The following is a 22,054-nucleotide window of genomic DNA, read 5'->3' on the forward strand; positions in this document are numbered from 1 at the left end:
TTCGTCCCTTTACAAGCTGATCCCAGGCTTAGTTTTGAGATCCCTCGTCTCGCTGGTTCTGCCTGGATACACACAAAGCTTGAGCAAATGGAAGTAAAAGGCTCGGCTCATCACTACCATCTCCTTTCTCTCTCTACTTTTCTTGCCTGATATTCATCCTAAATGAAAATCTCCATGTTGCTTTGCTAGAAATGAAAAATAAAAAAAATAAATAAAAAAGCATGCAGGGCTAATGAGCAATTCACCCGCCCTCATCCACCGGAAGTGTTCCGTTTTCAATTCGCACAGCTTTACTAGAAGTCGCGGCAAAAAGAGGCGCTCCACTCCAACCAGAATGTGGAGCTGATTGCTTATTAGCATGAGAAGAGGTTGCTGCCTACTTCAAGGCAGCCGTTTGGTTTCTGCCAATTCCAAAAATTGAAAGAGCTCTCTCGTCTTTTAACAAACGGAGGCTGAAATGTTTCCAACTGAATCTGCCTGTTGGCAACAGATGGGCAGACCCAGGAAAGCCAGCGAGGAATACTAAATCAGTTTGGCACTTTTGATTCGGAGCACAGGTAGTCAAAACGCAGGAACTCAAAACGGAGCGGAATCTGGAAGTAAAACCAGATTCTGCAAACCTTACATCTCCAAAATGTCCACATTTCAGGAGTTAAGAAAAACCATCTTCAGATTGTTGACCATAAATGTTTCACATCAAACAATGAGGTTTGAAAGCATTTGATAGGCCTAAGCGGGTCATATAATTTTCTCAACCCATAGAAGATCATGCATCCCTCAATTTAAGAAATAAACATAATAATCACCAAAACTGAAGGGTGAGGCTTTTATCTGACAACAGTAATATGTAGGCTAATGCAGCATGTGTTAAAGATGTGCTGCTATATCAACATGTTGCATCACCTTTCAACAAACCCAGTATTTTGTTGAGAACATACACAAAAACATTGGTTTAAAGAAGGGCATATTCATGTCACATCATCCAGCTCTGTTTGATATAGTTGTGAGTCATCTTAGTCTGCAGACGTGCTCCCAAATAATTGTGGTGGTAGGAAGACGTCAATAGTTGACGTAGTAAACAACTCAGACTCAAAGATCATGAATATCAAAGAAAAGCGCGGTATATTCATAAATATTCATTTGAGACTTCAGATAGTGTGAACCAGGGATGCATTGAGCGAGTATTTCTGAGCTGGAGACAGGATGACAATGCAGACTTTCATTCCAAAATGAGATATCCTCCATTTGGAAAAAAGTGACACCCACTCATACAAATGATTGACAATGCAACTGTAATAATGAAAACAAATTATGGTATTTTTTAGTGGATAGTGGGTATCTATCTCACAGAAACATAACATATTTACAGACTAGATGCTCTATACACCTTTCTTATCAGTGCACCATGGTTTTCCCAGTACTGCACCATAGTACATGATTTGAGAAATGTTACATGTTCCCGAGGCTCAAGATGGCGACTGTCTCTCTATTTGCCTTCCTTAATACCATTCTCAGTCCTTGTTAAGCTATTATAACCATAGCTTGCTGGTACAGGCATCTGTTAGGAAAACCAACCACTAGGGTCACAACATCAAACAAACCAAGACAAATTTCTAGCGCATAATGCACTCAGTGAGTAAACTCAGATTTTCATGTGCTCATTAAACGTCCATAAGAGAGAAGATGAGAAAGGGAGAGAGACAGAGAGGCGTGTGTGTGTGTGTGTGTGTGTGTGTGTGTGTGTGTGTGTGTGTGGGGGGGGTGTTGGGGGACAAAGATTGTGAGATGCGACAAAGATTGCGTGACAAATTTAAACCACTAGGACAACCCAGAAAAACACTGACCCTGAAAGTATTATTCCCTTTTGGTGCAACTGATGATTTAACATCAACAAATCATCATCACGTAATTTTGAGACATTAGTATAATTACCATAAACAAACGGATAATCGCAGAGAAGACTGGCGGCCTCTACCAGCCTCTACACTGCATTTTACATCGTGTGCCACTGGGATGGATTTGGCAGAAATCTGCTGGATTGCTTTACGTCACAATCAGATATTGCTTTACGGTACAAAGCAGGAAGAGGGCGCTATTCTTCCAGTGACAACGAAGCGTAAGTATTTTTGTTAGTAATAACAACAACAACAACAACAACAATCCCTTTGTGACAGCAAGCAACAAGGGTTTATGGGGAATGTGGTCTTAACTTTGAGAAACTCCAGCACTAACAATACCACTAGTTTGAGACAGAGGCTACCAGTTGTCTCTGCCATGGTCTATTTAGAAAGAAAATAAGAAAGAGAGAAAGAATGAAAGAAACAAAGAGAAAGAAAAGTAAGATTGACTTGTGATGTTCTTTAATGAAACATCTCACAACAAAACAGAGAACATCATGTTGAACAGGACTCTCCACCTAAACGCTGTAGTGCCCTCCTCACCTAGCACCTCCTGCCACTAGTGTTTACTAGTGTCCTTCAAGACCCTGAGGTTCCTGCATACAGGGCTTTACCCCCTGCATCACCAGGCAGCCCCTCACGGCATCCGGCAGAAAACCCAGCTCTACCCTGATGAACCCCACCAGCAGCCTCGGGGAGGTCAGTCCAGTCTGGGGCGTTTTCCAACCACCCGTGACAGGGGATAGCAGATGTTCCAGCTTGGTGATGCCACCCCCAATAGGGAGCTACCTTAGGGTGGCAGAATACTCCAATCGACTCCAGCGTGAAACACTGGATCATAGAATAGAGGTTCCTCGCGTACCCACAGTCCAGGCACTACCCCCTCCACATGTGTACGCCTCAGCAGCTGCCAAGTCCTCAGGACAGATGTGTAGAGTCCTGAGAGACCTGCGGTGTTCAGCGCATCCAGCTTCATCAGGAAAAGCTAATGGTCCAGCCCTAAACCCCCAGCAGTGCACACGCTGGTTCTCTCCAACAGAAATAATAGTTTCTGAGCTAACGACCACCCTTGCTCTCCAGGCCGACCAAGCCCTGATCCCCCTCCTGGACAGGCAGATAGAGGAGAGCAATCGAGCAGATCTTAGCAAATGATGTCCTGACCAAAAGAAGTCCACCAGCTTCTTCTGGATCTCAGAAAACCGCTAGCAGGGATTAGTACAGACAGGAGATGCCACCGGGACGAAGCCAACAACAATCAGCACCCTGCCCCTATACAAGAGCTGAGAAAACAGCCACTTCCACTTTGATAGCCTCTAGACCACCTGGTGGCTGTGGAGGAGAGCCCCCTCCTCCAAGTCCCACACTGCAGAGCCTTACTCTCCCCCTGGTTTACCTTGGCAGAAGAACCAGGTCATCTGCATAGGCAGATAGAAAAACTGGCCTACTCAGTCTTCAGCTGCACCTTCCCCCTGCAACGCCCTCCTCAGAAAACACAGCAGTGGCTCTGTGGCTGAGGGATAAAGCGAGCCTAACATTGAAGTTCTGGCAGATCCCGCGACTCGTCAAAGGCCTTCTCCTGATCCAGGGAGATGGTGCCACAGTCCAAAATACAGGGTTCAGAAAGATCCAGCATGTCCCGCATCAGAAACAAATTGAACAACACTGAGCTGCCTGGCACACCATAGGACTGGTCCACTGGAATAATCCACCAAGTAAGAGAGACAGAAAGAAAGAAAGAAAGAAAGAAAGAAAGAAAGAAAGAAAGAAAGAAAGAAAGTTGAAGAGAATACAAAGATGGGACAGAGAGACACAGAAAAAGACAGAAGGAAACAAAGTAAGAGAAGGAAAGACAAGGAAAATTGAGAAGAGAAGAGAGGAGAAAGGGCAAAAGACCCCCTCATTCCCTCTGTCCGTTGTCCCACCTGGTCGTGTCCCTTCTTCTTCTTCTTCTTCTTGCCCCAGCATCCTGAACTCTCGGCCTCCTTCCCGCCGGCGTCGCACAGCAGGCCGTCCAGCTCCTCCGACCCCCCCTGCTGGCTGTGGGACGTCTCTGCAGCCAGACGGTACGACAGGTTCCTCAGGATGCACACACAGTTCTCTATGGTCTGATAGACAGAGAGAGAGAAAAAAAGAAAGAAAGAAAGAAAGGAAGGAAGGGAGGGAAAGAAAAAAGAGACAGAGAGATGTGAAGGAGAAAGACTTTTAGACTTCTATTGGACTGACCTGCTACACACACATACACACACACACACACACACACACACACACACACGCATAATACAGGCATAACCACAGATACAAATGCAGACAGTTAAGCACATACACACCCACACACAAATATACATAAACTCATACACATTACACGCATATACACATGGGCATGCATATATACAAAGGCACATGCATACAGTATACATACTGTAGACACACACACACACACAAATCCCACTGTTGCGAGTGGCTATGCAGACAACAGCCTCGGACTTTGATCTTGCGAAGGATTTCTGCGGATTAAAAGCTCCACATCTCCTTGTGAACAGCCTCCACTCAACACACCAACACACAACACAGCTCAACACACACACACACCAAACACACACGCACACATGTATACACATACACTTACTCACAAGCACACGTATAAAAGCACGCATATACAAACACACACACACTCATTGATGTTTCTGTGGCATCAACCACCTGGGCTGAGTTATATATGATGCACTGTAAAAAATGACACACATGGGAAGGGATTTAATATTATATCCTGACTTATGAAGCATACTTCAGGATATTTATAGCCAAATTATCTTCCAACATGTTTCAAGACATTTACTTGTGTGTTGTGTCAAGGTTATATTCATTGTTTTGTGATGATTTCTTGAAAGAAGTCATATTGACATGTTTCAAGTGAAATTTATTAAAATCAGCAATAGATTATCTGCTGGTGCAGTAAGATAATTTGACTAAAATATTCTGAAATGAGCTTGATAAGTCTGGTTCCATGATAAAATCACTTGTCATTTTTTACAGCGTGTCATTTGTGCCTTGCAAAACCCTTGGACATTTACACACAGACCACAGGCAGATAGCTTGTACTCATTAATATGCATGTATACAGTGTGCAAAGGCACAGATAAAATATAACTGCATATAATACATGCAAATATATGTTAATGATACTCTATATATAGTAAACATCATGAGACGTGTTTACAATGCAAAAATCAGCACTTATAGTATCTGTGAAATCTTAGTCACTAAGTCACACACACACGCACACACACACACACGGGACCTCACACAGCTCATCTAAAATACTGTGCGTGTGTGTGCTTCTGTGTTTTTCTGCATGTATGATTTTGTGTTTTTCTGCATGCATGAGAGAGTTTGTGTATCTGAGAGAGACAGGGAGTCTGTATGGGGATTGGTTGTGTGTATTTATGGGTGTGTGTGTGTGTGTGTGTGTGTGTGTGTTACCTTGCTGTCAATCTCGCTGCTCCCCAGAGCGGTCTGGATGACGTAGAGCAGGGCGTCCGTCAGGCCCTCGCACTCCCTCATCCTCCTCCGTGCTTCCTCACCGGCGGAGCTCACATTCCTGTTACACACACACACATACAGTACACAAACACTTCATCAATCAACTTTTCAATGGAAAGCGGAACATGCAGCACAGTTTCAGAATATCTTAGCTGCAGCAAGCAAGAAAACATGTACACACACACACACACACACACACACACTGCCCACTGAACAGTAGTACACAGCACTTAAATCTCCCCATAATTCCATGCCTGTGTATCTCTCTGCCTGCATATATGTGCGTGTGTATGTGTGTGTGAGTGCACTACTATGTGTGCATCAGCTCAGTAACGCATACGTGTGTGTACATGTGTGATGTGTGTGTACAGCATCTGTATGTGCGCTTGTGTGTGTGTGAGAGAGAGAGAAAGAGACTGGCTGGCTGTGATGCCCTTTAAATGTCAGGCTATTAAAGATGGCCAGAAGATGCCCATGCCCTCAGTGTCAGTGAGAAACGGCACCAAGCTGCCAAAACACCATTAGTCCCATTCGTTTATCAAGTCCCTTCCCTAGTCCTCAATAACAATCTGCACCGTTTCAAACCGACTTAGCGGGCAAATCTGCTATGTGTAGCACTATGAAGCTGCAATATGAAACTTTTTTCACATTCAAATAACTAAATAGCATATATCATACATTATCTACCTATCTGTGACCCTGTGTGTGCATGCCTAAATGACCAATTGAGAGGGAGGAGGGCGGGACTAACAATATACGTTCCTGTATCAAGGCAAAAAGTTGTTTAAAGAGTAACTAAACCCCACCCAAACCTGTGGTGAAGCCTGACACTTTATGGTGAAAAGTAGGGTACTGAACTGCTCATCTGCTATTGGCTGGTCTTTGTGCCAGGTGATGTCACCACCAGTTGTACTCTATAGAAGGTGACATCACCTGGCACAAAGACCAGCCAATAGCAGATGAGCAGTTCAGTACCCTACTTTTCACCATTAGATGTCAGGCTTCACCACAGATTTGGGTTTGGGGTTTAGTTTACTCTTTAATCATCAATGAAACCACACTACCACATTCATTTTGAAACGGAAGAATAATTACCATAAACAAACAAGACCATCACTGAGAAGACTGTCTAGCGGCCTCTACACTGCATTCTACATTGTGTACCACCGGGTCGGATTTGGAGGGAAATCTGCTGGATTGCTTTACGGCACAAAAGCTTAAGATTTCAGAGTTTCTGGCAATGGCAGATGGTGGAAGGAGTGAAAGGCTGATGGAAAAATCATGTGAACAACTAATCCCTAGTTTTGCGAGTACAATCCTCAAGTTCTAATTACAAATCTCCATTTATGTCTCTAAATGCACACATGCCTTAAGATTTACAGCTCTGGAGTGTGTGAGTTTTGGCAATAAACTCTCTGCCACAAGCAAAACTTAATTAGACTCAATTTTAGACTTTTAGCCTGCAATACAGAATAATAACTTTACACAGAAATGAAGTTTTGGAGGTTTTTCACACTAAAGGACCTATTTTGGTTTTCGGAATTTCTGTTCCAATGTCAATCAGTCAGAATATTAAATTAATCAGAACATCTCTCTATGTCCTGAAGTGTTTTTTTTACAGCTGGAGACACAAAATCGAAAAGTTAGAATGTAATTAAATAATCTATAAATACATTAACTTTAATGTTGAATGGGAATTGAAGGCATAAATGGTGATTTGCAATCTTAATATGAGGATTGTACTTGCAAAACATGGGTTACAATCCCAGTGCTGGGATAAGAGAACTGATTTTGAGTTTTTGCGAATTGTAACTTTAGAAATGAGCCATTTCTCAATGTTTAGCTTCCGTATAATTTGTTTAAGCAGAAAAGTGCTTAACAAGTGAATACCAACAAAAACTAAAATGAGTGATTCAAGCAATAGAGCACTCCCAAATGAATTCAATTAAGGAACATGCCAAGATGAAAAACACACTTAAGAGCCAATACCCTTCAGCTGATTTAGGCGATAATTGAGCATTACCATTATCATCTAAATCTCACGCTTCCCGCTTCAAAATGTTCTTTGCCTGAACTTTCATTTTCAGGTCGTATTTGCTTGTTATCCTTTTTTTTTTTAGGAACATTTAGGCTGAGGAACAAGCCCCAAAGATGTAATTAACTGAAGAAATGTGACCGGAAACTGAAAGCAGTGACTTGATGACTCTGTTTTGTATGCATCTATAAGCTGCTACCTTAAATGCAGCAAAAACCATTGCATGTACTTCAAATACAAAACATGATAGGAGTAGAAGAGGAGTGACATTTGTTAGTAATGAAATTGTTTGTTTTTTTGACCCCCATCAGAGCATCTTGTTTCTATTAAATTATACAAGCATCATGTTTTAATTATGCAGCCAAATAACAGCTCGCATTTTCCAGGTGGTTGATGGGCTGTTTGTGTCCCAGGCTGGATCTCCCCTGGCTTTTGTTTACCTTGAGCCATCAATCTATCACGGTGTGTGTGTGTGTGTGTGTGTGTATTGAGTAGTTGAGGGTTACCCAGGAGAAAAAGTGCCAGAAAACGCTTACAATATCTCCCTTTATCAGGCCTGATAACAACATAGTGGCGGAGAGAAGAGGTCAATCTACACACACACACACACGCACACACACATACACACACAGAGCCAGTGCATTGATTGATTGCTTTGGTTTGTCTGTGCTGTACACTGTATTTACTATAAGAACACACACAGCTAGCTGCCAAAAAAAAAAAGAAACCGTCTGAACGCTACTTTCAATCCACTTTATATCCCTCCTTCCCTCCCATATTTCTTTTATTTTGGCAATTACCTGTTAATGGATTCAATTCAATTAACTTCAGTCAATTTGGCATAATTAATCCCTTTGAAGCGTTCACTTGCAAAGGCAACAGGGCTGCAGATTATCTCTGATTATAATCTTTTAGTGTGAAGAAGCAAAATAACAAGAAAAAAAAAAGATCACACTGCTGGAAAAAAAAAAAGGTTAAGTGTCTACAAGGGGGGGCTTTAAAATAGAGCAGAATTTGATTAATCCATAGTGTGCTGCTGCTGCGGAAAAGTGCAAAGACAAAAAATGCCACTGTTTTAGTATCAACAGGGGAGCGATTCTCTCTCTCGCTTTAATTCTATAATCCTTAGCTGGCTTCTGCTGGGCTCCTCTGTATTTCTATGGGCTGAAACCTGTGCCACTAGACAACTGAATTGGAATTACGTGCACTGAATTCAATTGCTATGACACAATTTGGATTCAACCTATACCCAGTTCATGAAAGCTTTTACATTGTCTGTTCTAAACAGCTGGTGTCTGGTAGGTCTTTCCTGGGAAAAATCCTCTGCCGCACAGGAAGTGATGCGTTTTATGTTTCCGGTTTGTTTGGAATAAACAGAAGAAGAAGAACTGGGTAGTTAGCATGAGCAGTGACAGCCACCATGGCTGAACAGACAAAGAAAAGAGAAACTCAAACTTCATCAACAGAAAATCCAAGCTCCGCCCACACTGTTTGATTGACAGGTGATCTCTGGGAAGTGCAGAGCAGAAATGACTGCTTAGCACCAAAGATGGAGACAAAAAAACAAGGAACAAAAGTCATAGGAGCATGTCTTTTTGGCTATATTATGCTCCAGCAACAACGCACTGGGTAAATGTACCATGGCAATAGTCATATTCACATTCTGTTCATTAGTCGCAGCTGAATTTGTCACACATACAAATTCAGTGCACATACTCCTGTTCTGTTGTCTAGCAGCACAAGTTTCAGCCCATGCACTTCCTAGTTAGTTGGCACAACGACAGCACACACACAGACACACACACATACAAGGAGCAAAACAAGCAATGAGTAAGCAGAGGCTGGGGGAAAGTGTGTGTGTGTTTGTGTGAGACAGAGAGAGAGAGAGAGAGAGAGAGCAGACAGGGCGAGGCAGAAGGAGGAAGAGAGAGGGATAATGTGAGCGAGACGGAGTGAGAGGAGAGAGTGACCGCGAGAGAGTGAGGTAGCTAAATGGAGGGAGGGAGGGAGGGAGGGAGAGAGAGAGAGAGAGAGAGAGAGAGAGAGAGAGAGAGAGAGAGAGAGAGAGAGAGAGAGAGAGAGAGAGAGAGAGAGAGAGCGAGCAGGTGGCCGGCTATATACCAAACCCGCCATGAAATATTCAATCTTTAATCAGACTCCCAGCATTCCCTAACGAGGCGTGAGAAAGATGAATTAGCCCGTCGAGCTTAGGGAGCTGCTCGACACAAAGCTATCGCTCGCAACACACACACACACACACACACACAACCACACACACATACAGTACTTGCCGTAGTCCTGTGTGTGTGTGTGTGTGTGTGTGCAATTTTACCCACATACAGTTTTAGAAGCCACTAAAGCCTTTGTTTCCAGCCAATATGTGCGGTTTATTTTCACTGAGAGCAGGTGAGGAGACATATTGCTGCTGAGATTAACGGCCCCCACAGAGAGACAGACAGGTGCGCGCACACACACACACACACACACACACACACACACACACACAGGCAGTCAGAGAGCGATACAAACGTAGCCATGGCAGCCATCCCTCTTTTTCCGCTCCGTTCTCACTGCACTTCTTTCCCATCCCCGAGAGGAATTGTTTGGAAAATGTCAAGTGCGGCTCTCTCTTTTCAGCCTGTCGCGAGTTACAAGGAATTGTCTTGTCGGGACACATTTGGTCCTATTGTATAACACTCAAGGAAAGGCTGCATTACTGATAGATGCGGGATAAACGCGGGACTCGACAGGCAAAGAGACAGATATGCATACAGGCTGTTGACGTTTCCAAGCTAAGTTGTCATCATTCTGTTTGCGAGACACATTTCGGGCTTGTTTGCCGCTGAATGTAGGAGGGGTGCGCTAAAAAAAAAAAAAAAAAAAAAATTGTGTGGCACGCAGCCAGTCTGTCTCAGAAAATCTCTCTCTCTGCTAGACTTATTTATGAGCGCAGACTCTCAGAGCCGGTGGAATTTCATCATGAAAATCCTGCTAAACCGACAGAGTTGGGGCAGCTTCTCAGCAAAATACAGCATTCACGCACTGGAATACCTGCTGAAATGTTTTCATCATTAACAATACACTCTTTTTGATCAAAATGAGTTTTTTTTGCAGGAGAATTGCGGACTTTCAGCAATCCTCAATAGCTCTAAATAGATGATAGATTAGATTTTGAGTCAGGAAATAGTCCCATTCAATATCTCTAAGATATCTGATCCGGTCTGTAAAGGTGTTGTCACTTTGTCAACCAATGACTTAAAGGTCCCATATGGTGTAAAACAGGATTTCCCTTGCCTCTGTGATTATAAAGGAGTTGGATGTGCTATCTAAACATGGTGAAAGTATCAAAACGCACGGTCGCCAACTACATCCACACAATCCATATTAGAAAAGCGAGCCTCTAAACGAGCCGTTTGGACTTCCGTAACTTTGTGGCGTCACAAAGGTTCGCTCATTATCATTTTTTAAAGAAATAATAGACTAACAAAGTGTTTTTTTCAAAGCGGTTGAGCGGTTGTCATTGTTTGTTACCGGAGAGTTTTCCCTACCTGTAGCTGCTGGGCTGCGGTGTCTCACGTTTCACTCTTGAAACGTTTAGCCAATCAGAACAGAGGGTCGTTAATATTAATGAGCCTTAAAGACACGGCGACAGAAACAGCCTGTTCTTGGTAAGGCTCAGAGAGATGCTGGAAAATGAACATGTAAAAATGGATTGAGAGTGTTTTTGGTACATGACACCACACACACAGCTTTTAATGGACCTCAAGACAGAAAATAAAACACTGGGAAGGGGAGAATATTTACAGAACGGAGAGCTAAGGAGGACTGCTGTCTCAGCATCACGACTGGCCATTCACACACGCACACACACACACGCTCAGTGTGAGTTTAATTATGGTGCACAAAAGCAGATGATGTATTGGCCTGTGAGGTTGGTCTGACACTACCACAATCAAACATGCCTTCATTATTCCTCCTTGGCATCCTCTTGTACTTCATATTCATTAAAAGTAATAAACAGATGAGCTCCTCCATTTAATATTCACAATAGAGGAAAAAACACAGAAGGAATTGCTGCGTGTTTGTTTGTGTGGATAAGTCAGTGCGCTCTGGAAACTAGTCATGTTGTACATTTAATGGAATTAATCAATACCCATACAGATAATAAGAAGTAAGTACTGCCCCCCGGCCATAATGCAGCTGTTATTATTACACTAGGTCTTGGCAGGGTGAGGGAACGGCAATATAATGAAAATTCAAAATTCAAGTGGTGCACTCTTCTCCTTTCTTTTAGTTTCAGACGAAGGCCATGGAGCTGAAAACGGTTTGGAATCAGTAAAGCACGAAACTAGAAGAGAGGAGAGTGTGCGACTTGAATTTTCTTCATAGTGGAGTTTTTACAAAAGCTTCATGACGGGACATTTTGAGTCTGGTGGTGAACAATGTTTTCATTTGAGCAAACAGTTTATGAGTGTGCACTGAAGGTCTGAAGAAAGGTCTGCTCAGTAATCGTGTAAATGAATTAAGTTTTTTGGAGATTGTCCCGTTCAGGTCAACTTACCGGTTAAGTGATGAGAACATAGACACCAAAATCATCCATTAGTCCCCAGTAGATCATTGACTCCGGTGCTTCATGCTAACACTTTAACGTACACTATGTTGAGTGATAGTAGGCGACTAGCATTATCTCAAAAGAGTAAGAAAATGAGAACATGTAGCAGCTCTAAAGCTAAATGGTGAGTAATCTTAAATGATATGCAGCCAAGTCTGGCAGTTTTGTGTAGGAGGTTGGTAAAATTTACATAAAGTAAACAAAATACAAAAATAACATTCTGTTTTGAAATACCAGGAACTACTTTCCTTGTTTCTAATGAAGTGAAGGTGGTGGGTGATGGGAGACTGTGTACAGCTAAAAATCACAGTGCTGCGGATGAATACGTGGTTGTTCACTTGAAATAGTTCCCAAAATAAACCTGGCTACATCAGCTGTATTGAGTTAATGATATTTCATTTTTGTATTACTCTCCAGGCTATATAATAAAAATCGCAAACAACATTTTATTATTGAAGGGTCACTCTACTGACTTTGGATAATGCTAGTCACCTACTATCACTCAACATAGTGTATGCTAAAGTGTTAGCATGGAGCCTACTATCACTCAACATAGTGTATGCTAAAGTGTTAGCATGGAGCCTACTATCACTCAACATAGTGTATGCTAAAGTGTTAGCATGGAGCCTACTGTCACTCAACATAGTGTACGCTAAAGTGTTAGCATGGAGCCTACTATCACTCAACATAGTGTACGCTAAAGTGTTAGCATGGAGCCTACTATCACTCAACATAGTGTACGCTAAAGTGTTAGCATGGAGCCTACTATCACTCAACATAGTGTATGCTAAAGTGTTGGAGCACCAGAGCCAATGATCTACCAGGGACACATTTGGTGTCTATGTTCTCATCAGAGTGCAAGAGAGAGAGAGAGAGAGAGAGAGAGAGAGAGAGAGAGAGAGAGAGAGAAAGGGACATGGCAAGCCACTAGGACGCCCCATAGAGGTCTAGTTTTCAGTCACACACACACAGATACAGTCACATACACACTCTCTCTTCTTCTTCCCCCCCCGTGGCCCACTGACCGGAGGCAGCCGGTGGCATTGCGGAGGACCTGGGAGGAGTGGAGGTGCAGCTTGCGGTCCTCCTGCGTGTGGGGGGAGGTGTCCCAGCCCGAGTGGGGGATGATCACAGCGTTGGTCAAGACGGCCAGGGCGTCCTGGATGATGGGCATCTTCAGGGCGTCGCACGACGACAGGTTCCACAAAACGCCTGCGGAGGACGGCGGGGCGGGGCGGGGCGGGGCGGGGCGGGGTGGGGCGGGGCGGGGTGGGGGGGCGAAAACAAACGCACAGAAACAAGAGACAGAGAGGGAACAGAGAGGGAGAGATGGAGAAACAAAGAGTTAAAAGCCTTTCAAATATTTCATAGGTTTAAGTGAGCAGCATGCACGCAACCGCATGTAAGCAGACACACACTCAAACACACAGACACACACACACACACACACACACACAGAATGGTCACTACAATGACCAATATGTTATTATAGATACTGGTGATTATGTACTATGTTGTGTTTTCAAATCAAATAATTGATCATCTCAATATGATTGAATGTTTGTCGGTTTCTGATTTTTTTTGTGTACTACTTTGGCAATACTGTCTCTGATGAACAGTCGTGCCAATAAAGGCGTGGACACACACACACACACACACACACACACACATGCAAACACAGATAAAGACACAAACAAACATCCAATTAGCAGCCAATACTGTTTCATGGGAAAGAGAGATCACATTGCATTTGTTCTTATAACATTTTAGAATATTATACAGCATATTCCTTCCTTCCTGCTGTCATCCATGGATAAGAGGGCAGAAATATAACAAGTGTGAGTATGAATGAGCACTGGCTGTGTTCTTAAGAGCAAAGCGAGTCTGTTTGAGCCAAGTTAATCACTTACCCTGGACTCAACTCCTCTCTCTTTCTCCGTTTCCGTTCTTTCTATCTTTCTCCTTCTCTATTCTCTCATTTACACACACACACACACACACTTGCCGCTCCTGCTCTTCATCCTCACCTTAATTCAATGTACAGCAACCAGTCAACCAAGAAAATAGAGGGAATTTTCTCTTGCCTACCAATTACTGTTCACTCTTTTAGCCAGCCGCTCTGGTAGAGTGTGTGAACAACTCACACACACACACACACACACACACACACACACACACACACACACACATCAGCTGGAGCCCTTCACAAAAAGGACAGAGAGGGTAAGAGACCAATCACCACGTTTTACTGCAAAACACTGTGATTTGTTGAGAGGTCTTACACACACACACACACACACACAGATTGTGATAACCTTGAGGTACTCACATAATTATATGTTTGCGTGTATGACAGCGTATGCGTGTCCATCCCTGCTTGTATCTGGACTTATCTTCCCTTCTCCTTTATGGGTGTAATTATAGCTGTAGTCGTGGTAAAGCATCCTATCCTCAGAACTGTGTGTGTGTGTGTGTGTGTATGTGTGTGTGTGTGTGTGTGTGTGTGTATGTTTGGAGTACGGCGTCCTCTCTTTAGCGCTGCGTGTCGTTCACCCTTGGCTGAACAGCGACTGTGTAATTACAGCCTCTGTTATCTGCCTTGGTGGGTTTGTAGGAATTTGTTTCTGTGTGTGTGTGTGTGTGTGTGTGTGTGCGTGTGTGTTTGTGTACATCCAAGCCCTCTCGACAAATCAGTCTTATCTCCGCCAGCCGTTTGGACGCTACGTGTTTATGCGGAGCGTTAAGGAGGCAGTGTGTGATCGCGCTCGCGGTCAGAAGGCGGGGGTTGCTAAACGACTAGCTTCTGGCTTCGTGTCGGTAATTAGAGCGGGACTGTCATGTCAGCCAGAGCGTCTCCTCTCTCTGGTCTCTGCTGCTCCAGAGGGGCGACGGGGGCGTGCGGCGGTTTTGATAACCTTGACGTTCGGCGCGACGCGTAATAATTCTAGTTGACCTTCGTGTCTGTGAGTCTGCGTGTGTTCGAGGGTTTTTTTTTGTGGTGAAGCAGAAAGGCCTTTGAAACTAAAGTATGTTAAAAAAAAACATTTGTCCAATGCAGAGGTGTGACCAAGTCAACTTTGCTCGAGTCCCAAGTGTCCCAGTGTTTCCCCTATATGCACCTATCAGCGACATGAAAAACATGACCGCCGCTGCTGAATTATTTTTTTTTTACGAGAGGAGAGAGGAGAGGAGAGGAGAGGAGAGGAGAGGAAAGGAAAGGAGAGGAGATTAGAGGAGAGAAGAGGGCTCCGTCTTATCTCTTTAGAAACTAACGTTATATTATTTTGCGCTACGGATGCTTCATATCCAGGTCAATTCACACACCTGTGAGTAAAGCATATAAACGAGAAACTTTCCGCTTACCTGATAATGTCAGCACAGCGATTATAACAACAAGCACCAGGTAGATGTCAACAATGAAGCAAGCAATGCTCATCACGGATTCAGGATTATCATTCGCCGAAGGGAAAACAGTCCTGCAACTTCCTGTGAGTGTCGCACAGTAACGTTACAGCAAACGCAATCATTTGATAGGAATATGCAAGGAAACACATATCTGTGAAATAAACATTTGGAAGATCTATCTTGATACAAAGATAGTAGGGATGTGCAGAGAGCCCAGTATTTGTATTTGTATCTGTATTTGTTGAGGCAGCAAAATTATTTGTATTTGTATTTGTATTCGAATAAAAGTGGAAATAGGCGTAACAATCCTGTTTTTGTTTTTATTACACTTCTAATTTTAGGATATTAAAGTGTTGAAATAAGTGTTCTATAATAAACTATTCTGCAAAGGCGGGTTTCCACAGCAGGTCTTGAACCCTGGTCTCCACAGACGACTGTGCTGACCACTCAGCCAAAGATCAACTCTGCCAGACACAGAGACCTGCAGCTATTTATACATAGACAGACAGCAGAGCAGAGGAGAGAGACGGAGACAGCGATGTAACCTCGCTACACTACGAGTCCCGACCTGCGTGCTGTTATTTGACATGTTTTTTTAATATTTGTACGAAATAAATATTCGTAAAAACCCACTATTTGTGCTTTTCCGAATACCGTATTCGGATTTGGCTCCACCCCTAAAAGATAGTAGGTATTCCACATGCACCGATTGTTTTCTTCTTCCTGGAGGCGGGCCTTACTATGCGCGAGGGCCACCGTGACGCGTGAAAGCTGTCAATCTCAAAGACAACTGACAGATTCCCTCACAGAGATATTAACGTTACATATTATTTGGATAGGATTCCCTTAAAGAAACCTCATAAATGTAAGTTATTTTATCATTGAAAATGTCATTACATTTAAGTAAATTAACACTGTTTGATAATACAACAGTGTGGTGATGCAAGTTAATTCTGGAAAAAAGGACAGTTAAGAATGAATAATTTGAAGAATGAATGACAGCTAGCTAGCTGCTAGCTAACACCCAGTAGATGTAAACGGTCACCCTGTGGGTGATATGGGTCACACATAAACTAATAGCTTGTTTGTCAAATCACGTTTGAATTTTCAGATGAGTTTAAAAGACTGGCTGATCAAAAGAAGAAAGAGAAGTGATGACTGTGGTGATGAGGAGGAAAAAAAAATTGCTGCTACAACTCCATCCTAGGGGAAACACTGAATTCAGTCTCAAGTCTTGAGGCACAAGTCCCAGTCTAAATGTAGATTACCAAGTCAAGTCCAAATCAGGTCCATGTCACTAATGTCAAGTCTCAAGTCAGATCCTTGTCATTAATGTCAAGTCTTCAGTCAAGTCCCAAGTCTAAATGTAGAACAGCAAGTCAAGTCCAAATCAAGTCCATGTCATTAATGTCAAGTCTCAAGTCTAAATGTAGAACACCAAGTCAAGTCAGAACAAATCAAGTCCAGTATCAATTTAATATCTTAAAGAAAACTAAATATCTAGGACTTTTCAATGCAATATGGTTTTAATAGGATAAAAACTTGGTAAGAGCATCATGAGTTTGATTTCTAGAATCAGTTTCAACTTCAATAAATTCAGTCATTCCATACAAATTCAGAAAACAGAATTTAAATTCAGTCGTCTGCTGCAACAAATCTCATCACTTTCAATCTAAGTCATTTACACAAACACAAGATCTCAAGTCAAGACTTTAGAAACCTTTTCAAGTCATCAAAGTACAAGTCAGAGTCAAGTCCCAAGTCACCAGAACCCAAGTCAAGTCAAGTCTCAAGTCTTCTCTTCATGCATCAAGTCAAGTCTCAAGTAATTAAAACTGTGACTCGGGTCCAAGTCATGTGACTCGAGTCCCCACCTCTGGTCCAATGAAACCAATGCTAATATTCTTTAAAGCGGGATGACAGCTACTGTGTCTCTAGGATTTATTCTTTTTTTTTTCTTCTTTCTTCTTCTTTCTTTTTGTGCTTAATGTCTTTTTAATTGCTTCTTCATTATTTTCTTTTTTGTCTTTTCTGATGTGAGGTGAGGTGTGAGCTGACTCACTTCATCACTACTGCCAAAAAACAAAGCAAATACTATATTAAAAATCAACTCTTAGGATGACAATAAAAAGAATAATAAAAGCAATGCCTAACCCACCTATTCCACTGTAGGAGACACTGGAGTGGAATACATGTTGTTGCCATCAATAATACATTCACACTTACATACATATACATGTATATAGAATGTCTGAATCATTACAAAGAACATTTTTAGTGTAGCGCTGGCCATTCATAAAACAATGATTTACTCCTACTGTGGCTCCTTACTCTGATAAAAATAATGACTCCGCTACTGCAAAATGGGAACAAATTTATTGAATAATAAATTTGACGTCCTGTGGCTAAATGGGTGGAGAAGAATGCCTGGGTTACGGATATTCTTTTTCACACATCATTTAGCCCATGGAGCTGCTACAAACAAATGGCAGCAACAACATGGCCTCAACAAATGTCCTGCTGAGGCATCTATTTCCTGCAAACGTGCATGCACCTTTGAGTTTACTGTTTTGTTGAGCAGCACAATGAGATGAAATGCAAAAGTACAGAAGAGGATTAGGGCCACATGTGAAAAATGTATTTGAATTCTGACTTCATTCTCAAAATTCAGAATTTAATCTTAGAAGTCTGACTTTATTCTCGGAATTCTGACCCTTACAGAAAAACCACATGAATTTCATATGTGATAACATGTGGAAAACGTGGAAAAACACGTTATCAAATGGGAAATGTTATCACATGTTACAATGTGTGGAGTACCTGAAAATGTTCCAAAACCACACACTTAACATGTGCGAAGCACATGTCATGTGTTTCACATTGGATTTTGAAACACCTGGAAATGTTCCAAAACCACATGTGGAGCACCAGAAAATGTTCCAAAATCACACATTTCCCATGTGCAAAGCACATATCTTCCACATATTGCCCATGTGATTTTCCCTGTGAAATTCATGTGGTTTTTCTAATATCAAAATTCATTCAATTTTTTTTCTCAGAATTCTGACTTTAATCCCAGAACTCAAATACATTTTTCACGTGGCCCTAATCCTCTTCCGTACTTTTGCATTTCATCTCATCGTGCTGCTCAACAAAATAGTAAACTCAAAGTTGCATGCACGTTTACAGGAAATAGCAAAATTGCAAATGAATAGCTTTTGCAATCAAAGAATATAGCTGTTGTAACTGTTACCTCCCTATAACGGCATACTAAGTCATATCTAAAAGCAACATTATTTTCAGAAGTGGTCCCCAGAACAAAAATACATAAAAGGTGAGTCCTCGCCCTAATGCATAATGCTTAGGGTTAAACATCTGCTAGAGACACCCATACTAAAATATGTATGCACTTATAGTGTTATCTGCTTGGGATAAAAGCATCCTCCAAATAGCGCATATCTCCTAAAAAAATAATGAAATCTCCCACTGAAAAAAAAGTATCAATATTTTGCATGGATTTCTTAAAGTAAATGCACTGCGGCATCCTGGGTAATGTAACCACATATGGCAAAATGCACCACATTTTGAAACATGAAAGGATGATTTCGTTTATAATCTCGAGTAAAGTCAACTGTTTTCCCAGCATCACTTCTTGCTGTGTGGAGTATGACATCATCTCTCTGGGGTGAAACACAGTGGGGTTTTTATCTTTTATCTGAAACACACACTCGCACACACACACACACACACACACACACACACACACACACACACACACACACAGCCATGACTGTGTGACAGATGAAGGAGGTTAATTGCCTAGGCCTTACATCATGAGTGGCAGCGGGAGGTTATGAATGTGCCGTCACATGGAGGGAGGGGAAATGAGACTGTTGGCCGCCTCTCTTTGTTTCTGAAACCATTTCCCATTCCGTCATATTTCTCTCTCTGTGCCGCCTTTCCCCGCATCTCTTTCTTCCTCTCTTTGTCTCTTCCCGGTTTATTTTTATCTCCTCGTATGTATCGTTGTGCATGTCTGCATATGTGTATGTGTGTGTGTGTGTGTGTGTGTGTGTGTGTGTGTGTGTGTGTTCTTGTACTTCTATCCTTGCGAGAACCAGAGGAGTGAGGACGCTTTTGCGAAGTGAGGCCATGTTTTTGCTGGTCCTCACTTCTTTAAGAGGCTAGTTTAGAGTTAGGACTTGGGTTTAAGGCTAAATTCAGAATTAGGATTAAGTTTAGGTTAGGGTAAGGATTAAAATTAGGCATGTAGTGGTTAGGGTTAAGATTAGGATTAGGGTTTAGGGGATGAATGTAGCAACCTGCCAAGGGACTGCAGATGGAAATTAAATACATCAAATGGCAACATTTATGTTTAATACACGGTCCCTTACAAATAAATAAATAAATACATAAAATAGGATAAATAAATGAAAATAAACAGAAGGTCTATATAGAAAGAAGTATAGAACAAATAAAAGTGCATGTGTGTGTGTGTCTGTGCCAGCATCCATACTGAGGTGAAAGCATCCTGTAAGTTGCCACGGTGACAGAAACAACAAAGCTTTATGGGAATTATCAGCACAGATGGAGTCTGTCTTTGATCAATTAGACTGAAACTAACCGCTGTACAAATCACACTAGAAATATCCAAGTAAGAGCCAGTTTTGGAAGTGAAACAGTGAACAAATGAGACCGTCCCATAACCGGAAGGACATGGGTTCAATCTCCATGACAACCACTGTGTCCACTAAGAGCCATTTACTCGAGTGAAGGCTCATCACTCCTTTCAACAACTTAATGGAAGAGTCAGTTGTCACCTTTTCTCTAATTGCTTGGTATGGAAACCTGTCGCCCACTAACAGAAACAAACTGCAGAATATAGTTAAGATCATTACTGTCATACCGAACAAGCTGCCTGACGTCTTTGGCTGCGTTCACACTGCAGCTGAAAGTGTCCCAATTCAGATTTTTCCCCTCACATGTGACAGATCTGATGCTTTCTAATCAGCGTGAACTGCAAAAAACTCCAAATTTCCAAATGTGAATTTGTGAGTGTTGCCATAGACAATAATTAAGTCTTACATCATTCACCTGAGACAAAATGTCATCATTTTGGCACCGTTTGGCTGAGCGAGTGTCAGCCTGAAGAACAATGAGACACAACAATGGAAGTAAAGAGAAATAGCTGACTTGATTGGTATTTGGGGAGATGCCTTAATTCAGTCGAAACCCAAAGGAACATACTGTAACAGAAATGTGTTGAGAAAGATCCTTTTAGTTAGTCTGCACACGTGCATCTTTTCAACATTGCTGTCAGTTCATATTGGTATGGGACATATGGGTTACATCCCAGAAAAGAAATGAACAGTCATCCAAAAAATAAATAAAATCAGATATGAGCAGCAAATTCAGAGTTGAGCATGAAGGTCTGCAGTAAAGCCAGAGCCATACTGAAGTGTCCTCTTCATCCCCTTTATGGTGAATTTGAGTTTCCCCCCTCCGGCAGAAGGTGCAGACCGCTGAAGGGCAAGTCGACCAGGGCGAGAAACTCTTTTATTTCCCAAACCATTAACTTGCTTAACTCCGTTTCATTTATTTATTAGGAGAGAGTAAGGAGGCCAGCATTTACGCTATTTATTTTAATGCCGTTCTATGGATGATGATCTTAATTTATGACTCTTGCTATGCCTTATGCACTTTTGTGTAGTTATGTTTATATATTTTTAGGCGTCTGGCTGCAAGGAGAATTTCCCCTTGAGGACAATTGAATTGATTGAATTGAATCGTCCTTTAAGTGAAGATACTGAAGCTGTAGTGTCCTTGAGCAAGACACTGAAGACCTGTCACTTATGGTAACATCTAATTTAGTTAAAACTAATACTGAACATACATCTACAGTAATACAAATAATACAATTTTACATCTGTCTATGTCTATGCCAGGGACCGCTTAGCAACTTCTCAGGTACCTGCACTGGTCCCCCGACCTGAGTTTGGAACACCACTGTAGATACAGTCACTTCTTGCAGGTCTTGTTTTACCTGTTAAATCCTAATTTGACCTGACTTTTATTGTAGCAAACTTCTTGATGTCAACTTTCTACTTTGTTTTCATGGTCAGAAGATCAAATCAATCGCTTTTTGATAAACTATAGACCGGCATTTGTTCCCCATAGGTTTGGTTATGTATTAATGAGCCAGGACCCCGGGGTGGAATCACATTTACCTTAATTTGGGTCCTGGAATGACATAATTATGTAATGCTGGCTATACTGTAGATAAAGAGTAGACTGTTGATCGAATGAGGTTGTGAAGCCAGAGTTGGTTTTTACAAAGAAAAGAAAAAACAGCTCTGTGTTAGGTTAGGTTAGGTTCTTCAGTCTCTCATCTGATGCCATCTACAGTATTCCAAATAATTTGCTGCCAAAAAAAATAAAAAATCTGAACAAGCAACTCTCCAGGAGAATCTTGAGATTCGCTTGGGTCACACTGGCGGCAAAGCAAACGACTAGCGGCATTACATAAGACAGGCAGCTGGAGGTGATGCTATTCGCCTGCCACCA

General features: G+C 42.1%; 1 protein-coding gene across 4 annotated transcripts in view; it reads right to left on the reverse strand.

Moving 5' to 3' along the window:
• ctnnd2b (catenin (cadherin-associated protein), delta 2b) overlaps positions 1–22,054 on the reverse strand; it is a 122,777-nt gene that overhangs the window by 15,552 nt on the left and 85,171 nt on the right. For all 4 annotated transcript variants that reach the window (XM_071918547.2, XM_071918545.2, XM_071918544.2 and 1 more), the window contains 3 exons: positions 13,111–13,297; positions 5,379–5,496; positions 3,821–4,003 (listed from right to left, as the gene is read on the reverse strand). In XM_071918547.2, the coding sequence (XP_071774648.1) occupies positions 3,821–4,003; positions 5,379–5,496; positions 13,111–13,297 (488 nt within the window). The remainder of the gene's footprint in view (positions 1–3,820; positions 4,004–5,378; positions 5,497–13,110; positions 13,298–22,054) is intronic.

The sequence above is a fragment of the Centroberyx gerrardi genome, chromosome 13 (assembly GCF_048128805.1).
Source record: "Centroberyx gerrardi isolate f3 chromosome 13, fCenGer3.hap1.cur.20231027, whole genome shotgun sequence".
In the NCBI taxonomy this organism is placed as follows: domain Eukaryota; kingdom Metazoa; phylum Chordata; class Actinopteri; order Beryciformes; family Berycidae; genus Centroberyx; species Centroberyx gerrardi.